Source organism: Triticum dicoccoides, chromosome 2A, assembly GCF_002162155.2.
Source record: "Triticum dicoccoides isolate Atlit2015 ecotype Zavitan chromosome 2A, WEW_v2.0, whole genome shotgun sequence".
NCBI classification, from domain to species: domain Eukaryota; kingdom Viridiplantae; phylum Streptophyta; class Magnoliopsida; order Poales; family Poaceae; genus Triticum; species Triticum dicoccoides.
Genome location: NC_041382.1, coordinates 769,031,554 through 769,049,256, shown reverse-complemented (window position 1 = coordinate 769,049,256; position 17,703 = coordinate 769,031,554). Strand labels below are relative to the sequence as shown.

The 17,703-nt window shown below is 49.8% G+C and overlaps 1 protein-coding gene across 1 annotated transcript; it reads right to left on the bottom strand.

Moving 5' to 3' along the window:
- Positions 1 to 15,457: 15,457 nt before the first annotated feature.
- Positions 15,458 to 17,649, bottom strand: LOC119352420. Its single transcript, XM_037619057.1, has 2 exons — positions 17,388 to 17,649; positions 15,458 to 17,290 (listed from the first exon to the last, which is right to left on the bottom strand). Coding segments are annotated over exons 1-2 (1,614 nt in total). The 5' UTR covers positions 17,390 to 17,649; the 3' UTR covers positions 15,458 to 15,678.
- Between the last annotated feature and the right edge of the window lie 54 nt (positions 17,650 to 17,703).

Below are 17,703 nucleotides of genomic sequence, written 5' to 3'. Positions count from 1 at the left end.
CGCGAACCACGTCGCCCCACCGCGCGCGCCCCGTGGCCTCTGCCGGCCGCCACCCCTGCTCCTCGCGTCCTCGCCCCCGGTTCCCCTGCTGCTGATGCCGCCAGGAGCCGCTCGCCCGACGCGCTCCCCGCACCCACGCTCACGATGAGCGTGCACCCCGGCGCACCTGAACGCACCCACGACCGCGCCCGTCGGCGATGCTCTGCCTGCTGCTGCTCCCCGCCGTGTGCGCGCGCACCCGCGCCGCCCGCTGCCGCTTCCGACCCATGGTGGCCTTGCCGCGGCCCGCCGACGCGCAGCCTTGGCCCCCTGTGCCGCTGGTGTCGCTCGTCGCTGTTGCCGCCGACGCCCAGCGCAGATCCCTGTCGACCTGGGCGGGTGCCCAGCGCCCGCTCGCTCGTGCGCCCGCTAGCCCGCAACGGCCCCCTGGGCCTATGACATGTGGGGCCTCAGCCCTAGAACATTTTTTTAAAATAAAAATATAATTAGACATTAATTAATTAATTAGTTAACTAAATAATTAAACTTAATTAATTCTGCTTAAACCAGCTAATTAGATAATTAACCTAATTAACTCTGTCTAATTAAACAGCTAACTAAACAGTCTATGACCAGTGGGACCCACACGTTAGTTGACCAGTCAACACCCCTGTTGACTGCTGACGTCAGCATGCACTATTCTGGATAATGTTGGATTTAAATAAACAATTAAAATCTGAAAATAATTAAAAACTTTAGAAAATCATATAAAATAATCCGTGACTCGGATGAAAATACTTTGTACATGAAAGTTGCTCAGAACGACGAGACGAATCCGGATACGCAGCCCGTTCGTCCGCCACACATCCCTAGGATAGCAAACACGCAACTTTCCCCCTCCGTTTCATCTGCCCGAAAACGCGAAACACCGGGATACTTTCCCGGATGTTTCCCCCCTTCACCAGTAGCACCTAGTACCACGTTAGGTCACCCCTAGCACCGCGTATTGCCTTATTATGCTTTATGATGCTTTGATTGCTCTGTTATTTATTGTGTTCCCCCTCCGCTACTTCTCTCCGATAGATCCCGAGACTGCTGCCGATACCCATGTGTACGGCTACGGAGTTGACGACCCCTCTCTCTTGCCAGAGCAACCAGGCAAGCCCCCCCCCCCTTGATCACCAGATATCGCCTATTCTACTCTATACTGCTTGCATTAGAGTAGTGTAGCATGTTACTGCTCTCCGTTAATCCTATTCTGATGCATAGCCTGTCATTGCTGCTACAGTCATTGATACCTTACCCGCAATCCTAAATGCTTAGTATAGGATGCTAGTTTATCACCTTTGGCCCTACATTCTTGTCAGTCTGCCTTGCTATACTATAGGGCCGTGATCACTCGGGAGGTGATCACGGGTATATATTATACATACTTACATACTATACAGATGGTGACTAAAGTCGGGTCAGCTCGAAGAGTACCCGCGAGTGATTCACGGATTGGGGGCTGAAAGGACCTTTGTCCCGACGGCCCTCTATGTGGATCTTTGTGGCGGAGCGACAGGGCAGGTTGAGACCACCTAGGAGACAGGTGGGCCTGGCCCTGTTCGGCGTTCGTGGATATTTAACACGCTTAACGAGATCTTGGTATTTGATCTGAGTTGCCTACGAGCCTATACGCACTAACCATCTACGCGGGAGTAGTTATGGGTATCCCGACGTCGTGGTATCAGCCGAAGCACTTCGTGACGTCAGCGACTGAGCGGCGCGCGCCGGGTTGGACTGCGTTAACGCAACTTCCTTTGTAATGGAGGTTGCTAGGTCTGCTCACCGGCCGCATACGCAACGTGCAGGTGTGCTCAGGGTGATGGGCCCAGACCCCTGCGCGCTTAGGTTTAGACCGGCGTGCTGGCCTCTCCGTTGAGCCTAGGTGGGGTTGCGACGTGTTGATCTTCCGCGGCCGGGCATGACCCAGGAAAGTGTGTCCGGCCAAATGGGATCAAGCGTGCTGGGTAAGTTGGTGCACCCCTGCAGGGAAGTTAATCTATTTGAATAGCCGTGATTTTTGTAACAGGACGACTTGGAGTTGTACCTTGACCTTATGACAACTAGAACTGGATACTTAATAAAACACACCCTTCCAAGTGCCAGATACAACCGGTGGTCGCTCTCCCTCAGGGATAAGAGGAGAGGATCGCCGGGTAGGATTATGCTATGCGATGCTACTGGAGAGGCTACTTGAAGATGCTACTTGGAGATGCTACTTGGAGGACTTCAATCTACTCTCTTCTACGTGCTGCGAGACGGAGGCTGCCAGAAGCGTAGTCTTCGATAGGACTAGCTATCCCCCTTTTATTCTGGCATTCTGCAGTTCAGTCCACCAATATGGCCTCCTTACACATATACCCATGCATATGTAGTGTAGTTCCTTGCTTGCGAGTACTTTGGATGAGTACTCACGGTTGCTTTCTCCCCCCTTTTTCTCCCTTTCCTTTCTTTCTGGTTGTCGCAACCAGATGCTGGAGTCCAGGAGCCAGACGCCACCGTCGACGACGACCCCTACTACACCGGAGGTGCCTACTACTACGTGCAGCCCGCTGACGATGACCAGGAGTAGTTAGGAGGATCCCAGGCAGGAGGCCTGCGCCTCTTTCGATCTGTATCCCAGTTTGTGCTAGCCTTCTTAAGGCAAACTTGTTTAACTTATGTCTGTACTCAGATGTTGTTGCTTCTGCTGACTCGTCTATGATCGAGCACTTGTATTCGAGCCCTCGAGGCCCCTGGCTTATATTATGATGCTTGTATGACTTATTTATGTTTTAGAGTTGTGTTGTGATATCTTCCCGTGAGTCCCTGATCTTGATCGTACACATTTGCGTGCATGATTAGTGTACGATTGAATCGGGGGCGTCACAATGACCTACAAAACCAAAATTGTGAGTATGAATATAGATTCAAAAGAATGAGTTTGGCTGCAGATTCGAGGATTCCGGAGACTCGATCATCCTTCTATGATGGTGAACCTATGCCTTGGAAGATGGATGACAAGCCCGCATCATCAACAACACCTCCACCTTCTTCACCAACCAAGGAGATATAATCACATGGGTATGGGCACTCCCCTTGGCAACTGCCAAGCTTGGGGGAGGTGCCCCGGTATCGTATCACAATCACAACTCCTATCTTTACCGTTTTTCTTAGTTCGAGCCTATTAGTAGTATCTTGATCTAGTAGAATAAAGTTTATGGCATGATCTAGTTTTGAGTTTTGCTTTATGATCTCTCTTTGTAATTGAGTCCGTGAGCTATATATAATAAAGATTAGTGTTGAGTTAAGGGCTTGATTATTTTGCCATGATCTTGGGTGAATAAAAGAAAAGAGAAAAAGAATAAAAAGAAACAAAGAGTTCATATTGATCTTATTGAGAGTAATGACTTCACATAGAAAGAGTATGATGATTAAAAGTTGTAGGGAGTTGGCAAACATAGCTTTGGTCATTGTTGCAATTAATAGGAAGTGATATGGAAAGAGAGGTTTTCACATATAGATATATTATCATTGACATCTTTTATGATTGGGAGCACTCATTAAAATATGACATGATAAAGAGTTGATGTTGGATAAGGAAGACAACGTAATGAGTTATGTCTTTCTTATATTTGAGATAAAGTATGTTGTCACGGATCCTCTAACTTGTTGAGCTTGCCTTTCCCCCTCATGCTAGCCAAATTCGCAGCACCAAGTAGAAATACTACTTGTGCTTCCAAATACCCTTAAACCAGTTTTGCCATGAGAGTCCACCATATCTACCTATGGATTGAGTAAGATCCTTCAAGTAAGTTGTCATCGGTGCAAAGCAATAAAAATTGCTCTAAATATGTATGATTGATTGGTGTGGGAGAAATAAGCTTTTATACGATCTTGTGATGTGGAAGTAATAAAAGTGACGGACTGCATAATAAAGGTTCATATCACAAGGGGCAATATAAAGTGACGTTCTTTCGCATTGAGATTTTATGCATCCAACCATAAAAGCGCATGGCAACCTCCGCTTCCCTCTGCGAAGGGCCTATCCTTTATTATTATCTTCTACCTTATGCAAGAGTCATGGTGATCTTCACCTTTTCTTTTTCATTTTATCCTTTGGCAAGCTCAGCATGTTGGAAAGAACATGATATATATATATATATATATATATATATATATATATATATATATATCTAACTGGATGTAGGGGAGCATGAACTATTATTGTTGACATTACCCTTGAGGTAAAAGGTTGTGGGGCAAAACCATAAGCCCCTATCTTTCTCTGTGTCCGATTAAAACTCCGTAACCACAAGTATTGTGTGAGTGTTAGCAATTATGGAGGACTAAATGATAGTTGAGTATGTGGACTTGCTTTTTAGCTCTAACATAGACTATTTCCGATGTTATGATAAATTGCAATTGCTTCAATGACTGAGATTATAGTTTGTTGGAGCCCAATAAGGTTTATGATTTATACTTTTGCATTGAGAATAGATCATCACTTGAACAAAAGTAATCATATGACAAAATCTATTTATGTTGCTGCTATGAGAATAATCATGATGCCTTCATGTCCGTATTTTATTTTTATCGACGCCTCTACCTCTAAACATGAGGACATATTTATTGTTATCGGCTTTTCGCTTGAGGACAAGCGAGGTCTAAGCTTGGGGGAGTTGATACGTCCATTTTGCATCATGCTTTTATATCGATATGTATTGCATTATGGACTGTTATTTCACTTTATGTTACAATACTTATGGCTATTCTCTCTTATTTTACAAGGTTTACATAAGGAGGGAGAATGCCAGCAGCTGGAATTCTGGGCTGGAAAAGGAGCAAATATTAGAGACCTATTCTGCGCAACTTCAAAAGTCCTGAAACTCCACGAAACATCTTAAAATAAATAAAAAAATCCTCGCCAAAGATGAAGGCCAGGGGGGCCACACCCTGCTCACGAGGGTGGGGGCGCGCCCCCCCTAGGGGAGGGCGCGCCCCCCTACCTTGTGGGCCCCCTGGTGGCTCTCCGACGTCCATCTTCTCCTATATGAAGTCTTTCGATGAGAAAAAAATCAGAAGGAACTTTTCGGGACGAGACTCCGCCGCCACGAGGCGGAACCTTGGCGGGACCAATCTAGAGCTCCGGCAGAGCTGTTCTGCCGGGGATACTTCCCTCCGGGAGGGGGAAATCATCACCATCGTCATCACCAACGCTCCTCTCATCGGGAGAGGGCAATCTCCATCAACATCTTCACCAGCACCATCTCATCTCCAAACCCTAGTTCATCTCTTGTATCCAATTCTCTTCTCAAAGTCCGGAATTGGTGCTAGTAGGTTGCTAGTAGTGTTGATTACTCCTTGTAGTTGATGCTAATTGGTTTATTTGGTGGAAGATCATATGTTCAGATCCTATATGCATATTATTACCCCTCTGATTATGAACATGAATATGCTTTGTGAGTAACTACGTTTGTTCCCGAGGACAAGGGAGAAGTCTTGCTATTAGTAGTCATGTGAATTTGGTATTCGTTTGATATTTTGATAAGATGTATGTTGTCTAGCCTCTAGTGGTGTTATGTGAACGTCGACTACATAACACTTCACCATTATTTGGGCCTAGAGGAAGGCATTGGGAAGTAATAAGTAGATGATGGGTTGCTAGAGTGACAGAAGCTTAAACCCTAGTTTATGCGTTGCTTCGTAAGGGGCTGATTTGGATCCATATGTTTCATGCTATGGTTAGGTTTACCTTAATACTTTTATTGTAGTTGCGGATGCTTGCAATAGAGGTTAATCATAAGTGAGATGCTTGTTCAAGTAAGAACAACACCCAAGCACCGGTCCACTCACATATCAAATTATCAAAGTATCGAACGCGAATCATATGAACGTGATGAAAACTAGCTTGACGATATTCCCATGTGTCCTCGGGAGCGCTTTTCCTATTATAAGAGTTTGTTCCGGCTTGTCCTTTGCTACAAAAGGATTGGGCCATCTTGCTGCACTTTATTTACTTTTGTTACTTGTTGCTCGTTACAATTTATCTTACCACAAAACTATCTGTTACCACTTATTTTAGTACTTGCAGAGAATACCTTGCTGAAAACCGCTTATTATTTCCTTCTGCTCCTTGTTGGGTTCGACACTCTTACTTATCGAAAGTACTACGATAGATCCCCTATACTTGTGGGTCATCAGTGGCATAGGAAAAAATGTATTTATAGTCTCCAACAAGATGAGGGGAGGATCAAAGGTCAGGAGGAGCTCAAAAAGTATATCACCAAATACTACAAATCTCTATTTGGAGCGCCGACTGAAGGGAATTTCACCCTTGATGAGACCCGAACAGATGATATTCCACATGTCACGGCAGAAGAAAACGATATCCTATTGGCACGATTCTCAAAAGAGGAGGTGCGAGCTGCATCAAGTCTGACTTTTGGAGTTGTTCAATTGTTTTCATGCCGACCGACTTGACTTATTCAGACTTAATTTTGGCGAGATTGTCTTGTTGCCGAAGATTAAGGAGGCCGAACGGATTCAACAGTTCAGACCCATATGCCTCCTTAATGTCAGCTTCAAGATTTTCACCAAAGTGGCGACGATAGATTAAATTCGGTAGCTGACCATGTTGTCCGGCCATCTCAAACAGCTTTCATGCAAGGAAGGAACATACTCGATGGCGTAGTAATTCTGCATGAGACCGTCCATGAGATGCACCGAAAAAACATGAGTGGAGTAGTATTCAAAATAGACTTCGAAAAAGCCTATGACAAGGTCAAATGGTCTTTCCTCCAACAGGCCCTAAGGATGAAAGGCTTCTCCGATAAATGGTGCAAGTGGATCCAAAATTTTGTAACTGGAGGTAGTGTGGCCATCAAAGTCAATGATGATGTCGGCCATTACTTTCAGACAAAAAAAGGACTACGACAGGGTGATGCCATATCCCCAATGTTATTTAACATTGTGGCTGACATGTTGGCTATTCTGAATGAGCGCGCCAAGTAGGACGGACAGATTACAGGAGTAGTGCCACATCTAGTGGATGGTGGTCTCTCTATTCTGCAATATGCCGATGACACAATTCTCTTTATGGAACATGACCTAGACAAGGCTAGAAACCTGAAACTTTTGCTGTCAGCGTTTGAGCAAATGTCGGGTCTTAATATTAACTTCCATAAAAGTGAATTGTTCTGCTTTGGAGAAGCCGTTGAGGCAGCGGCCGATTATGCTGACCTTTTTGGTTGTGCACATGGACAATTCCCAATTAAATATTTGGGAATACTAATTCATTATCGCGTCTCACCATTGCGGAGTGCAAGCATGTAGAGGAGCGACTAGAGAAACGCTTGAGCAGCTGGAAAGGCAAGTTGCTCTTGGTTGGAGGACGATTGGTTTTAATAAACTCTGTCCTCACAAATATGGTTCTCTATATGCTTTCGTTCTTCCAGCTCCCAAAAGGGGTCTTGCAAAGATTGGATTATTTTAGGTCCAGATTTTTTTTGGCAAGGAGATGATGAAAAGAAAAAATATAGGCTGGCCAAATGGAGTGTGGTTTGTAGGCCGAAAGACCAGGGCGGCCTCGGTATTCATGACCTGCAAGTCAAGAATGAGGTCGTACTTAGTAAATGGTTGTTCAAACTTCTTACTGAGGATGGTGTTTGGCAAACCATGCCGTGCAATAAGTATATAGGCCAAAAGGCAGTGTCTCAGGTATATTGGAAACCTGGAGACTCACACTTTTGGGCCGGCCTAATGGCGGCAAAGAAACATCTCTTTCGCTTTGGGTCTTTCGCGATAAAGGACGGGTCGGAGATTCGTTTTTGGGAAGACATCTGGCTAGGCAATGCTAGCCTCCGAGAACAATACCCAGCCTTATACAACATTGCACGCGATAAGAATAATACTATTGCGCAAGTGCTCAACTCATCCCCGCCAAATATTTCGTTCAGGCGGGATTTGATTGGCACCCGACTTATGTCATGGAATAATCTATTGTCCCGTCTGGATTTGATTATCCTGACACAAGGTCGTGATGTGTTTCACTGGAACCTTACTACATCGGGGTCTTTCACAGTAGACTCTATGTATCGTGCACTCTCGCATTCTGAGGTATCAGTGAGTAATAACAAAAAAATTGGAAAGCGAAGGTACCACTTAAAGTTAAAATATTCACGTGGTATCTCCGTAGGGAAGTTGTGCTAACAAAAGACAACCTCGCACGATGCAACTGGTCAGAAAGTAAGAAGTGTTGTTTTTATACTCATGACGAGACAATTAAACACCTCTTTTTTTTACTGTAAGTTTGCGCGTTCTACGTGGTCAGCCATCCAAATAGCGTCAAATTTGTATCCGCCCACAAGTGTTGCCAATATTTTTGGTCATTGGCTGGACGGTATTTCAAATAGGTACAAAACGCTAATAAGGGTGGGAGCGTATGCCTTACTATGGTCGCTTTGGCTATGTAGAAATGATGTTGTTTTTAATGACAAATTTTTTTCTCCTTTGCAGGTTATTTTCCGGTGTACGCACATGCTTCGTACGTGGTGTACTCCCTCCGTTTCTTTTTAGTCCGTATATAAGGTTTGGTCAAAGTTAAGCATTTACAAAATATATTGTATGAACATACGTTTCATGATGAGTTGTAAATGCTCAACTCATTTTTTTACATACGTTTGACTAATTTTATATTAAAAAATATAAACATTTACAATATGAAATCAATATTATTAGATGCACCATGAAACGTATGTTCATACTATATAGTTTTAGTATTGTAGATGTTCCTACTTTTTAATATAAATTTGGTCAAACTTTGTGCAGTTTGACTTTGACCAAATCTTATATGCGGAATAAAAAGAAACGGAGGAAGTACGCTACAATGAGCGGAGTACCAACCGCTATTCAAGGCGGTGTGTACACTGTTGGAGCAGGTGGCTACGGAGGTTTTTATCCAACATGGATGGCAGCATAATCTTCGGCTCGGTCCACCATCTCTTTCGACATAGGCATAGTGTCGGTTCATGGACTCTACTATTGCCGAATTGTCGATCTTTTATCTTTCTGTTTATCAGACTACTGCTGTTTAGGTGTGTGCATCCTAATTATGCAGAGGCCAGGTGATACTCTTAATGCTTTGTATCACTTTGATGCTACATTTTGAGATAATAAAAACACCTTTTATCGGGAAAAAATTACCTCATATCTGCTTTTCAACCGCCTTATCACCTTCATTAATACACATTACTTGTATTATTCTCGTAAGTGTGTACACTTGTGATGAGGTTAATGTTGACCGCACATGAGTACAACCATTTTGGTTTTCGAAAGGATGTGACACGCGTCGGGAAATGGAAATGTCGATTTGAAATTTCAGATAACGGTTGTTACTTGCGCTGAGGTCAATGTCGACCGTAAATGACTGTTCAAAAAGAGAAATATGAAAAAATATGTCCGTATTTACCTTTTAACGGCTTTGTGGTAGCCTCTTTTGTGCATTGGAGGAAAATAGTGAACTCCCGCCCCTTCGACTATCTCGGGTCGTTGACTTTTCGACAACGGTCTGATCCTCCTGAGTTTAAGTCGGTCATTTCATCGCACTGGATTATTTGTCACGCTTGATTATTTATCGTATTATCACAACTGTGTGCACTTCAACTAATGCTTTGACCGCTTACCCATCACTGCTAGAGTGCTTTGGCATGCCCATCATGAGGCGGAGCCAGCATGCTAGCGTTGGGTTCAGATGAACCCAACGATCTTTCCTCATCTAGTACACGTACATACGTACATACTGCTATGAACCCAATGAAAAACAAGGGTTGAACCCACTAAATTTCAACGCCAAGAAAACAGCCTAATAAAAAAAGCCCAAAAGCCCAATAATAAATTGGGTCTGTACCTAGCCTGTTGGTGCCTCTATTATATTCTTCACCGCAGCTGCAGTACACGAACCAGGACTTGTCTTCCCTGTTCGCCTCTCCGTCTATTTCTCCTGTTCGCCCTCGATCGGCCGTCAAACACCGGCAGGTCGGCCGCAGCGCCGGCTGACCTGTTCTGGGCACCTTCCTTGAGATCGTCAGCTAAAACCTTGCAATCTGTTTCCACTAAGACATGGCCATTATACCTAGCTGCCAGTTCAAAGCCTTCTATTCAAATTCGTTCCTGGAGTCTCTCCCTTATATGGGTTCGTCATTTTGCTGCTCGCCTGTGAGCTGTTTAGGGGGGTTGCCCCATCTGAACTCCTTAGTGATTTGGTGTCGCCGGGTTTTTGCCCTACAGTGAGTTATCTCGATGGCGAGTGCTCACAGTAGGTTTCCCGGCGGTGCTTGAACTCGCTCTCTCCTCTCCCGTCTCATTATGTGGACCTTGTTGTATTTCCGTTATGTCGCAGTAATGGAAAGGGGTTATGCCCGGTTCAAAAAAAAGCCTTCTATTCAAAGAGAAATTAATTTGGATGAGTTGCCTTATGATTCCGCTAATTGGTAGAGAATTTCATAATACACAAGAAATTCTAAGAAGCGAGACAAGATTAGGTGAAGATATTTAACAAGGAGACCTGTGTCCTCTCAATTTATAAAGATAGTACTGGTATTATCAGTTGCCGCAACATCTGTCTAAGAGATACTTTTCACTATGAATGTTGTCAAGAAAAAGTTGCGCAATAAAATTGGAGATCAGTTTATGAGCCTAGTCTAATTTTCTATTCAGAGAGAGCTAATATCTTTATTGGTGACAGATCGAAAAGGGGCACTCTAAAATGTGAGTGACTCTATATGGTTATTTTGTTTTATGTTACTTATTTTAAGCTGGTCGAACTAATTTTTCATTTTTTTCAATGTTTTTAGAAGGATGGGAATCTGCACATGAAGCTATTAAGTTATTTTGGTACTACTCTATTTCTAAACAGGTGATTTTTACAATTTTATCTAGCAGGTATGTCTTTCTTTCTTTAGTTTTGATGTAATAACTATCTATGATAAGTGATATCATTTTTCTGTCTGTTATTAATTTTTAGTATTATTATTTTTAAAGAGACTTCTATTTTCTTTATATAAGGTGGTGTAAAACTAGACTTAACAAAATTATTTGATAATAAATCCTTACAATAAGTCAATGAATGAACCCATCGGCCAAAATTTCTGGCTCCGCCCCTGATCATGGCATGCTTTGACGGCTTAGCCGGCCGGTGAAACACGCGCCACACGTGCCTGCCCTTTGACATAATCCGGTGCCCCCCGTTTGACTTGGAGCACGGGAGTCTAATTTGGCCGCCAGGGAATACGACCTTTTGTGTACGTTTTCATCTGGATAATGGTTACGAATTTGGTACGTACGACTCTATTAATTGCTCGATGTTACCAAGCAGTCAGCTTGGTAAGCTACCTACAAAAAATTTGCAATCAAATTGCTGGATGTTGTAATATGCCTTTTTTAAATTTATTTATTACGTTCTCAATGAACCTTGTACTATGTTAGTTTTTTTAAAGGGTCGTGCGGTGCGTACTGGACGTACCCGGAACCACCGCTTCCTTGCTTAAATGAAAGCGATGGAAAGACGCACTCAACTCACTAGGGAGGTCCAAACCAGGTTGATACCCTACGGCGGGTTGATGGGCCACCTTCCTTGTATGTATCTTGATACGTATACGTACATGTTCACATGCCCGATAGTTACTTCTGACGAGGTTTAATTTTTTTTTCGAGAATGACGGGGGGCCAGGGCCCCACCGGTTGTTGTATTACTCGAAAGACTTGGCAGCCATACAGAGTTTTTCATCGAAGAGATAAAAAAACTACCAACTAAGCAGCAAAAAAACCGAAGAGGGGGAGAGGGAGAGTTACAAAGCCGAAAGAAAAAAAGCACGCGTCTCCAGGAACAGCGCGTGATCAGGAGCGTTGTAGCGATGGCTCCAGAGCATGATGTCGTCCGCAGTTCTGGAGAGGATGTCGCCAATGTTGCAGTCGACGCCGTTGAACGTGGCATTGTTCCGGGCTTTCCAGATCTGCCAAAGCAGCACTAGGAGCCCGTCCTTCCAGAGCGGAGGCGAGGTCGGAGCACCCGGGGGCGAGGAGAGAATCCCGCCAACCGAGTCGAATGGGCCCAGTCCAAGGCGGCACCAGGTGGAGGCCGCGCGCGCGCACGAGGTGAAAATATGCACAGCAGTCTCCTCCGCAGAGCAGGAGGCACACATACTAGAAGGGGCGCAGTTCTTCGCGAACAGGTTCACACGCGTGCTGAGGCGGTCACGAGCCAACAAGCAAGCGAAGATCTTGATTTTCCGGGGGAGTTTGGAGCACCAAATGTCGATGGAGGTCTGGCAGAGCACTCCGTTGGAGGAGAGAACCCGGTACACAGCGCGTGAGCTGAACGCCAGGTTCTCGCCCCAAGCCATGAACCAGCGGTCCGGGGCTCACCAAGCTGCAGGGCACGAACGAGAGCCCGGACCTCTCTCAGCTGGGAAGCAGCTACAGAGGAGAGGCGTCGCTGAAGATGAAGACCGTCGAGGGCAACCGCCGCCACGGAGGCGTTGGGGCGCGTGGAGTGGGAGAAGAGCGCCGCGTACTCAAAGCAGAGGGCACCACCGGGGCACCAGCGGTCATGCCAGAAGGAGGTAGTGCGCCCGTCCCCCAGCGCCACACGGGTGATGGCCCTGTACATGGGGAGCCCCCGACGGACGATGACCTCGAGGAAGGAAGGGGCCGAAGACAGTCGCCAATGTCCCCCCTGATGCTGCGGAGGAACCAGCTCTTCCAAGGGGGGCAGTCCGGTTGGTGAAGCTTGTGGACGAAGTTGAGGAGCAGGCACATGTTCTGACGTCGTAGATCGCGGATCCTGAAGCCACCCTCCTGCACACCTGCACACACATTATCCCAAGCAACAAGACAGCGAGCGCCAGAGCACGTATCCTTGCCGGTCCAAAAAAAGGCACGACGTCTACGGTCGATCATCTCAATCACACCAGAGGGAAGCAGAAAGGAGCACATAAAATAAGTAGAGAGGTTATTAAGGACGGCATTACAAAGTACCATTCAGCCACCAGAGGAAAGGAGCAGGGCACGCCAGCCCGAAAGGTGACGGTCGAAAGAACGAATGAGGGGGTCATAGGCGGAGACGGGGAGCTTATGAGGAGACAGGGGGAGTCCTAAGTAGGGTTGAGGAAAAGAAGAGATAGGGCAGCCCAGGATCCCAGCCAAGGCCGCCGATAGATCATCACTGCAGTGCATCGGGATGAACCCAGATTTGTGGAAGTTTATGGCGAGCCCAGTAGCGAGGGCAAAAGCGTCCAGCAAGGCTTTGAGGTGGGTAACCGAGGGGATGTCTGCGCGGCAGAGGATAAGGGTATCGTCGGCGTATTGCAGAACGGGGCACGGGAGGGAAGGGTCAATGGGGTGGGCGAGCCGCCCCTCGTCGGAAGCACGACGAATGAGGCATTGAAGGACATCCGCAATGATAATAAAAAGGTAGGGGGAGAGCGCGTCCCCCTGACGCAGGCCATTGCGACACAGGATCCAGTCCCCAGGAACATTATTTAGGAGAACCGAGGTGTGGCCGGTAGACAAAATAGCGTGAATCCATTCGCACCATTTAGAGTCAAAACCCCGAGCCGAGAGGACGGCAAGGAGGCTGGCCCAGTTGACGGAGTCGAACGCCTTCCGGATATCGATTTTAAACACCACAGTAGGAGCGCGCCGGTTGTGGAAAACGCGAAGAAGGTCAGCAGCGTAGACAATATTCTCAGAGATGCGGCGGCCAGGGAGGAACCCGGTCTGGTCGGGGTCAACCAGAGAGTGAATGTAGCGCTGCAAACGGGAGCACAAAGCTTTGGTGATGGCTTTCATGATGCAGTTTTGCAGGGAGATCGGGCGGAAGTCAGACGGCGAGCGAGCTGCCTCAAACTTAGGGAGAAGGACGAGGAAGGCTCAGTTGATGCGGGTGAGATCAAGAGTACCATCATAGAAGTCATGGAAGACCCCTTCGACATCCGCAACGACAATATCCTAGAATGAGGCGTAGAAAGAGGGGCCGAAACCATCCGGTCCAGGGCTCGAGAAAGGCCCGACGGATCTCGTCCGGAGAGAAGGGTGCCGTGAGGTCACCGGGGAGCGGGGTCGAGTCGGGGTAGAGGTCCGAGAGGGAAAAACTCCAGCAGCAAGCTGGTGCCGTACCCAGGAGATCCTTGTAGAAAGTCCGGAGGGCAGCAGCTTTGTCCTCATGAGAATGGAGGTCGACCCCGTTGACAGAAAGGACGGAAATACAGTTTCTTCGGAAACGTGAGGAGACGGAGGCGTGAAAGAAGCCAATATTCTCGTCCCCATCCACGGCAAAGCGAACTTTGGCACGGAGCTTCCAGTACAGGACCCGCTCTTGGATGGAGAGGTGCAGGGCGTCGATAGTGAGAGTTCGGAGGAGACGCTCGAGGGAAGAGAGGGGGCGCAGCTCCTCCACGCGATCAAGGAAGCCAACGAGCACGCGGCAGTCCTGCTCATGGCGGGAAGCAGGCGCCGTCCGTCTCGTCCAGCGTTTACAACAAAGCCTAACTTGACGAAGACGAGCAACGAGACGAGCAGCAGGATCCGGCCGAAAAGCAGAGGCCCAAGCTGCAACAACCGCAGAGCGGAACGAGGGGTGCAGCGCCCAAGCCTTCTCATAGCGAAAGATGCGGGTTTTGGGGGGGGGGAAGAGATCGACGCAACCAGGGGGACGTGATCAGACGTAGAGCGGGCGAAGGATGAGAGGGTGGAAGTGGGAAACCTGGCATCCCACGACACGTTGACAAGGACCCGGTCGAGCCGAGCAAGGATTGGGGAGGACTGGCGGTTGGACCACGTGTAAAGGCGGTCGCGGAGGGGGAGGTCAATCAGAGAGAGCTCATTGATGAAGTCATTAAAGAGAGTGGCCTCGACCCGGCAGAAGTTAGCATTGTTGCGGTCTTCAGGAGAACGGGTAAGATTGAAGTCACCCAAGACGGCCCATGGGATGGCATCACCGGGGGCATGGCCGAAGAGCTCGGTAAGGAAGGCGGGCTTGGACGCATGGTCGCAGGGAGCGTAAACATTCGTGATGCGGACAAGGGAATTGTCGTGACAGAGATGCAAGTCAACAGAGAGCACGCGAGGGGAGCAAAGGTTACTAGCGAGGGAGAAGACACGGGAGTCCCAAGCAGTGCAAAGCCCACCTGACGAGCCGACAGCGTCAGCCAGGAGGAGCGAGCGCAATGTATTTGGGAGGAAGGAGTCAGTTTTGCGCGAGTCCAGGGCTACAAGTTTAGTTTCCTGAAGAGCAAGGAAGGAGGGCTGCATGGCCTCGATATCTGCCCGCACGTCGCGGCACTTGCGTGCAGTGCCAAGGCCACGCACATTCCACGTACAGAGGGAAAACGGACTAATCATGGGAATCGCAAGTCTCCAGGCACAAAGAGAAGAAAAAACACATTACAGGCTTGAATGAAATAACAGGTGGGCCTAAGGCCACTACATACCCCACAGGGGGAAAAGAAAAAAGAAGAGAGGATAACGCGCTTCGACAACCCCACGTCGGGATCCACGGACGGGAGCACGGCAAGCCTGTGGAACTAAAAGGAAGCAGGGGAGGAAAGACACATGCAGGGGGCCCAGCAGGAGAGAAACGTCGATGGAGAGTAGGGGCCCCGGGGAGTTGCATGCAGATCATGGGGCGCGGGCAGCCACCTCAGTGCGGGCCCCGGTTGCAAGAGCCTCAAGGTCCACACCGCATGGAGCACCCAGCTCCTGAAGCAGACGAAGAGGCATGGGAGGAACGACGCCATCGTCCTCATCGATGCCCGCAGCCCTGATAGCAGCACGGAGACGCGGAGAGCCCTTGGAGGAATCGAACCGCGCCGCCTTCACCGCTTTGGCCCGCTCAAGCATCTTCACGTAGGCGGCCGGCTCCTTCCCGGCAAGGCGCAGGCTGCGACGCCCCTCCACGAACTCGGAGTCGACGGCGCGTTTGCGGAGGCCGCGGCGCTTGCACGCGGCGTGCTCGTGTTCGTTGTTGCGGAGGTCGGAAGGCGCCAGGAGCGGAGCCTCTGCATCAGCCGCGGCGTAGACCCCCCCAGAGGAGAGGGAGGAGTCAGACGCAGCCTCGGGCTCGGTCTCGCCCTCTAGGACGAGGGGTGTGGCCGGCGGGAGGAGGGAGCACCAGCGGGTGGGGAAGGGCTCCGTCAGAAGGCACGAGAGGCGACGGCCGATCTCGCACCGAAGGCGAGCCAGGGCGGGGCTGTCCTGGCCACCCGAAGCGCCGGCCGGGGGCGCGGGAGCAAAGGGGGCCGCCTCAAGCGAGAGGGACCCGAACCCGCGGAGGCTCTCGGTGTCGATGTCGTCCATAGCCGAGGAGCGACGCACGCGCGGGGAGGGTGGAGGCGAGCCACCGGACGGCTCGAAGTGGTGGGAGGAGACGGAGGAGCCATCCTCAGCCACGGTCCAGGAGCAGACCCGGCGGATGGACACGTCCGTAGAGAGGTCGCCGTCGTAGTTGCGGAGAAGCAGCGCATGCGGGACGTCGTCCTCGTGCTCCAGGCGGATGACGAGGCGGACCGCGGAGAAGTCCAGCTCGTTGAGGCAGAGGGGGTCGATGCAGCAGACGTTGCCGATGGAGCGGAAGGCGTTGCGGATGCCGGCCTCATGCCAATGCTCGAGGGGGAAGCCGGTGGCCGAGAGTTGCGCGAAGCACGTATACTCCCAGCCGAAGCGGTTCTCGCCGTTCTCTGGCCGCTCGAGGAGGATGACGTGGCCGTCGAAGGGGAGCGGGAAGAACTCGCGCATGGCGAACTCTCGAGCGGGCTCCGAGGAGAAGATCACCATCATGGCGCCGTAGTGGGACGGCGCCAGGCGCATCGGAGGGTTGCCGGCACGTAGCTCAAACGCCCGACGCAGGAGGTCCGCCGGGCTTGGCAACGGAGGGTCGATGAGGGCATAGGCGAAGCAGCGGGAGTGCGTCATGTCCGCCAAGGGCATGAAGCACTCGGCGTACTCCGGGCGGCGACGCTCAGCCGGCTCATGGTCGCCAGCGGAGCTGCTGGCCGCAGGGTTGGGTCCCCCGGCAGCCGTCGGCTCCATCGGAGAGTCGGGGGAGCTTGCGCCGGAGGAGGAGGGAGCGCCGCTGGGGAACGGAGTCGGGGGGCGCGAGGAGAAGGGCACGGTGCGCTCGGCCTCGACCTCCCTGAAGTATCGAGTCATCCAGTGCTCACGGGGAGGGGAGCGGACGGGGGAAATGGAGCGGGACCGGGCGGAGGGGGAGCGGGAGAGCACGTCGGAGAGCCTGCAGGGGGACGACGGCAGAGATGAGTACCGGGGAGGTGAGACAAGGGGAGTGGAGGAGGGGGAAGAAGGGACGAGCACAAGGGGCTCATACTTACATTGCGAGCTGATGTGGCCGGAACGACCGCAGTCACGACACCGCACGGGGTCACGGCAATCTCGGACGAGGTGAACCGAGGAGTAGCACTTGTGGCACAGTTTCTTGACCGGCGAGGGGAGGAAGGCTAGGAGGCGTCGAAGGCTGTGTGGAGGAGCTGCAGGGGAGAGCAGCGCCTCCTTATAGGAACGAGGCGGGGAGGGCGAGCCGCGGGGGGAGAGAGGGGCCAGGGAAGCGGGGCATGGGCACGCGGGGGCCGGAGAAGCGGGGCATGGGCGCGCGGTGCCGCAGAGGCCATCGCTGGGCAGCCGGATTCG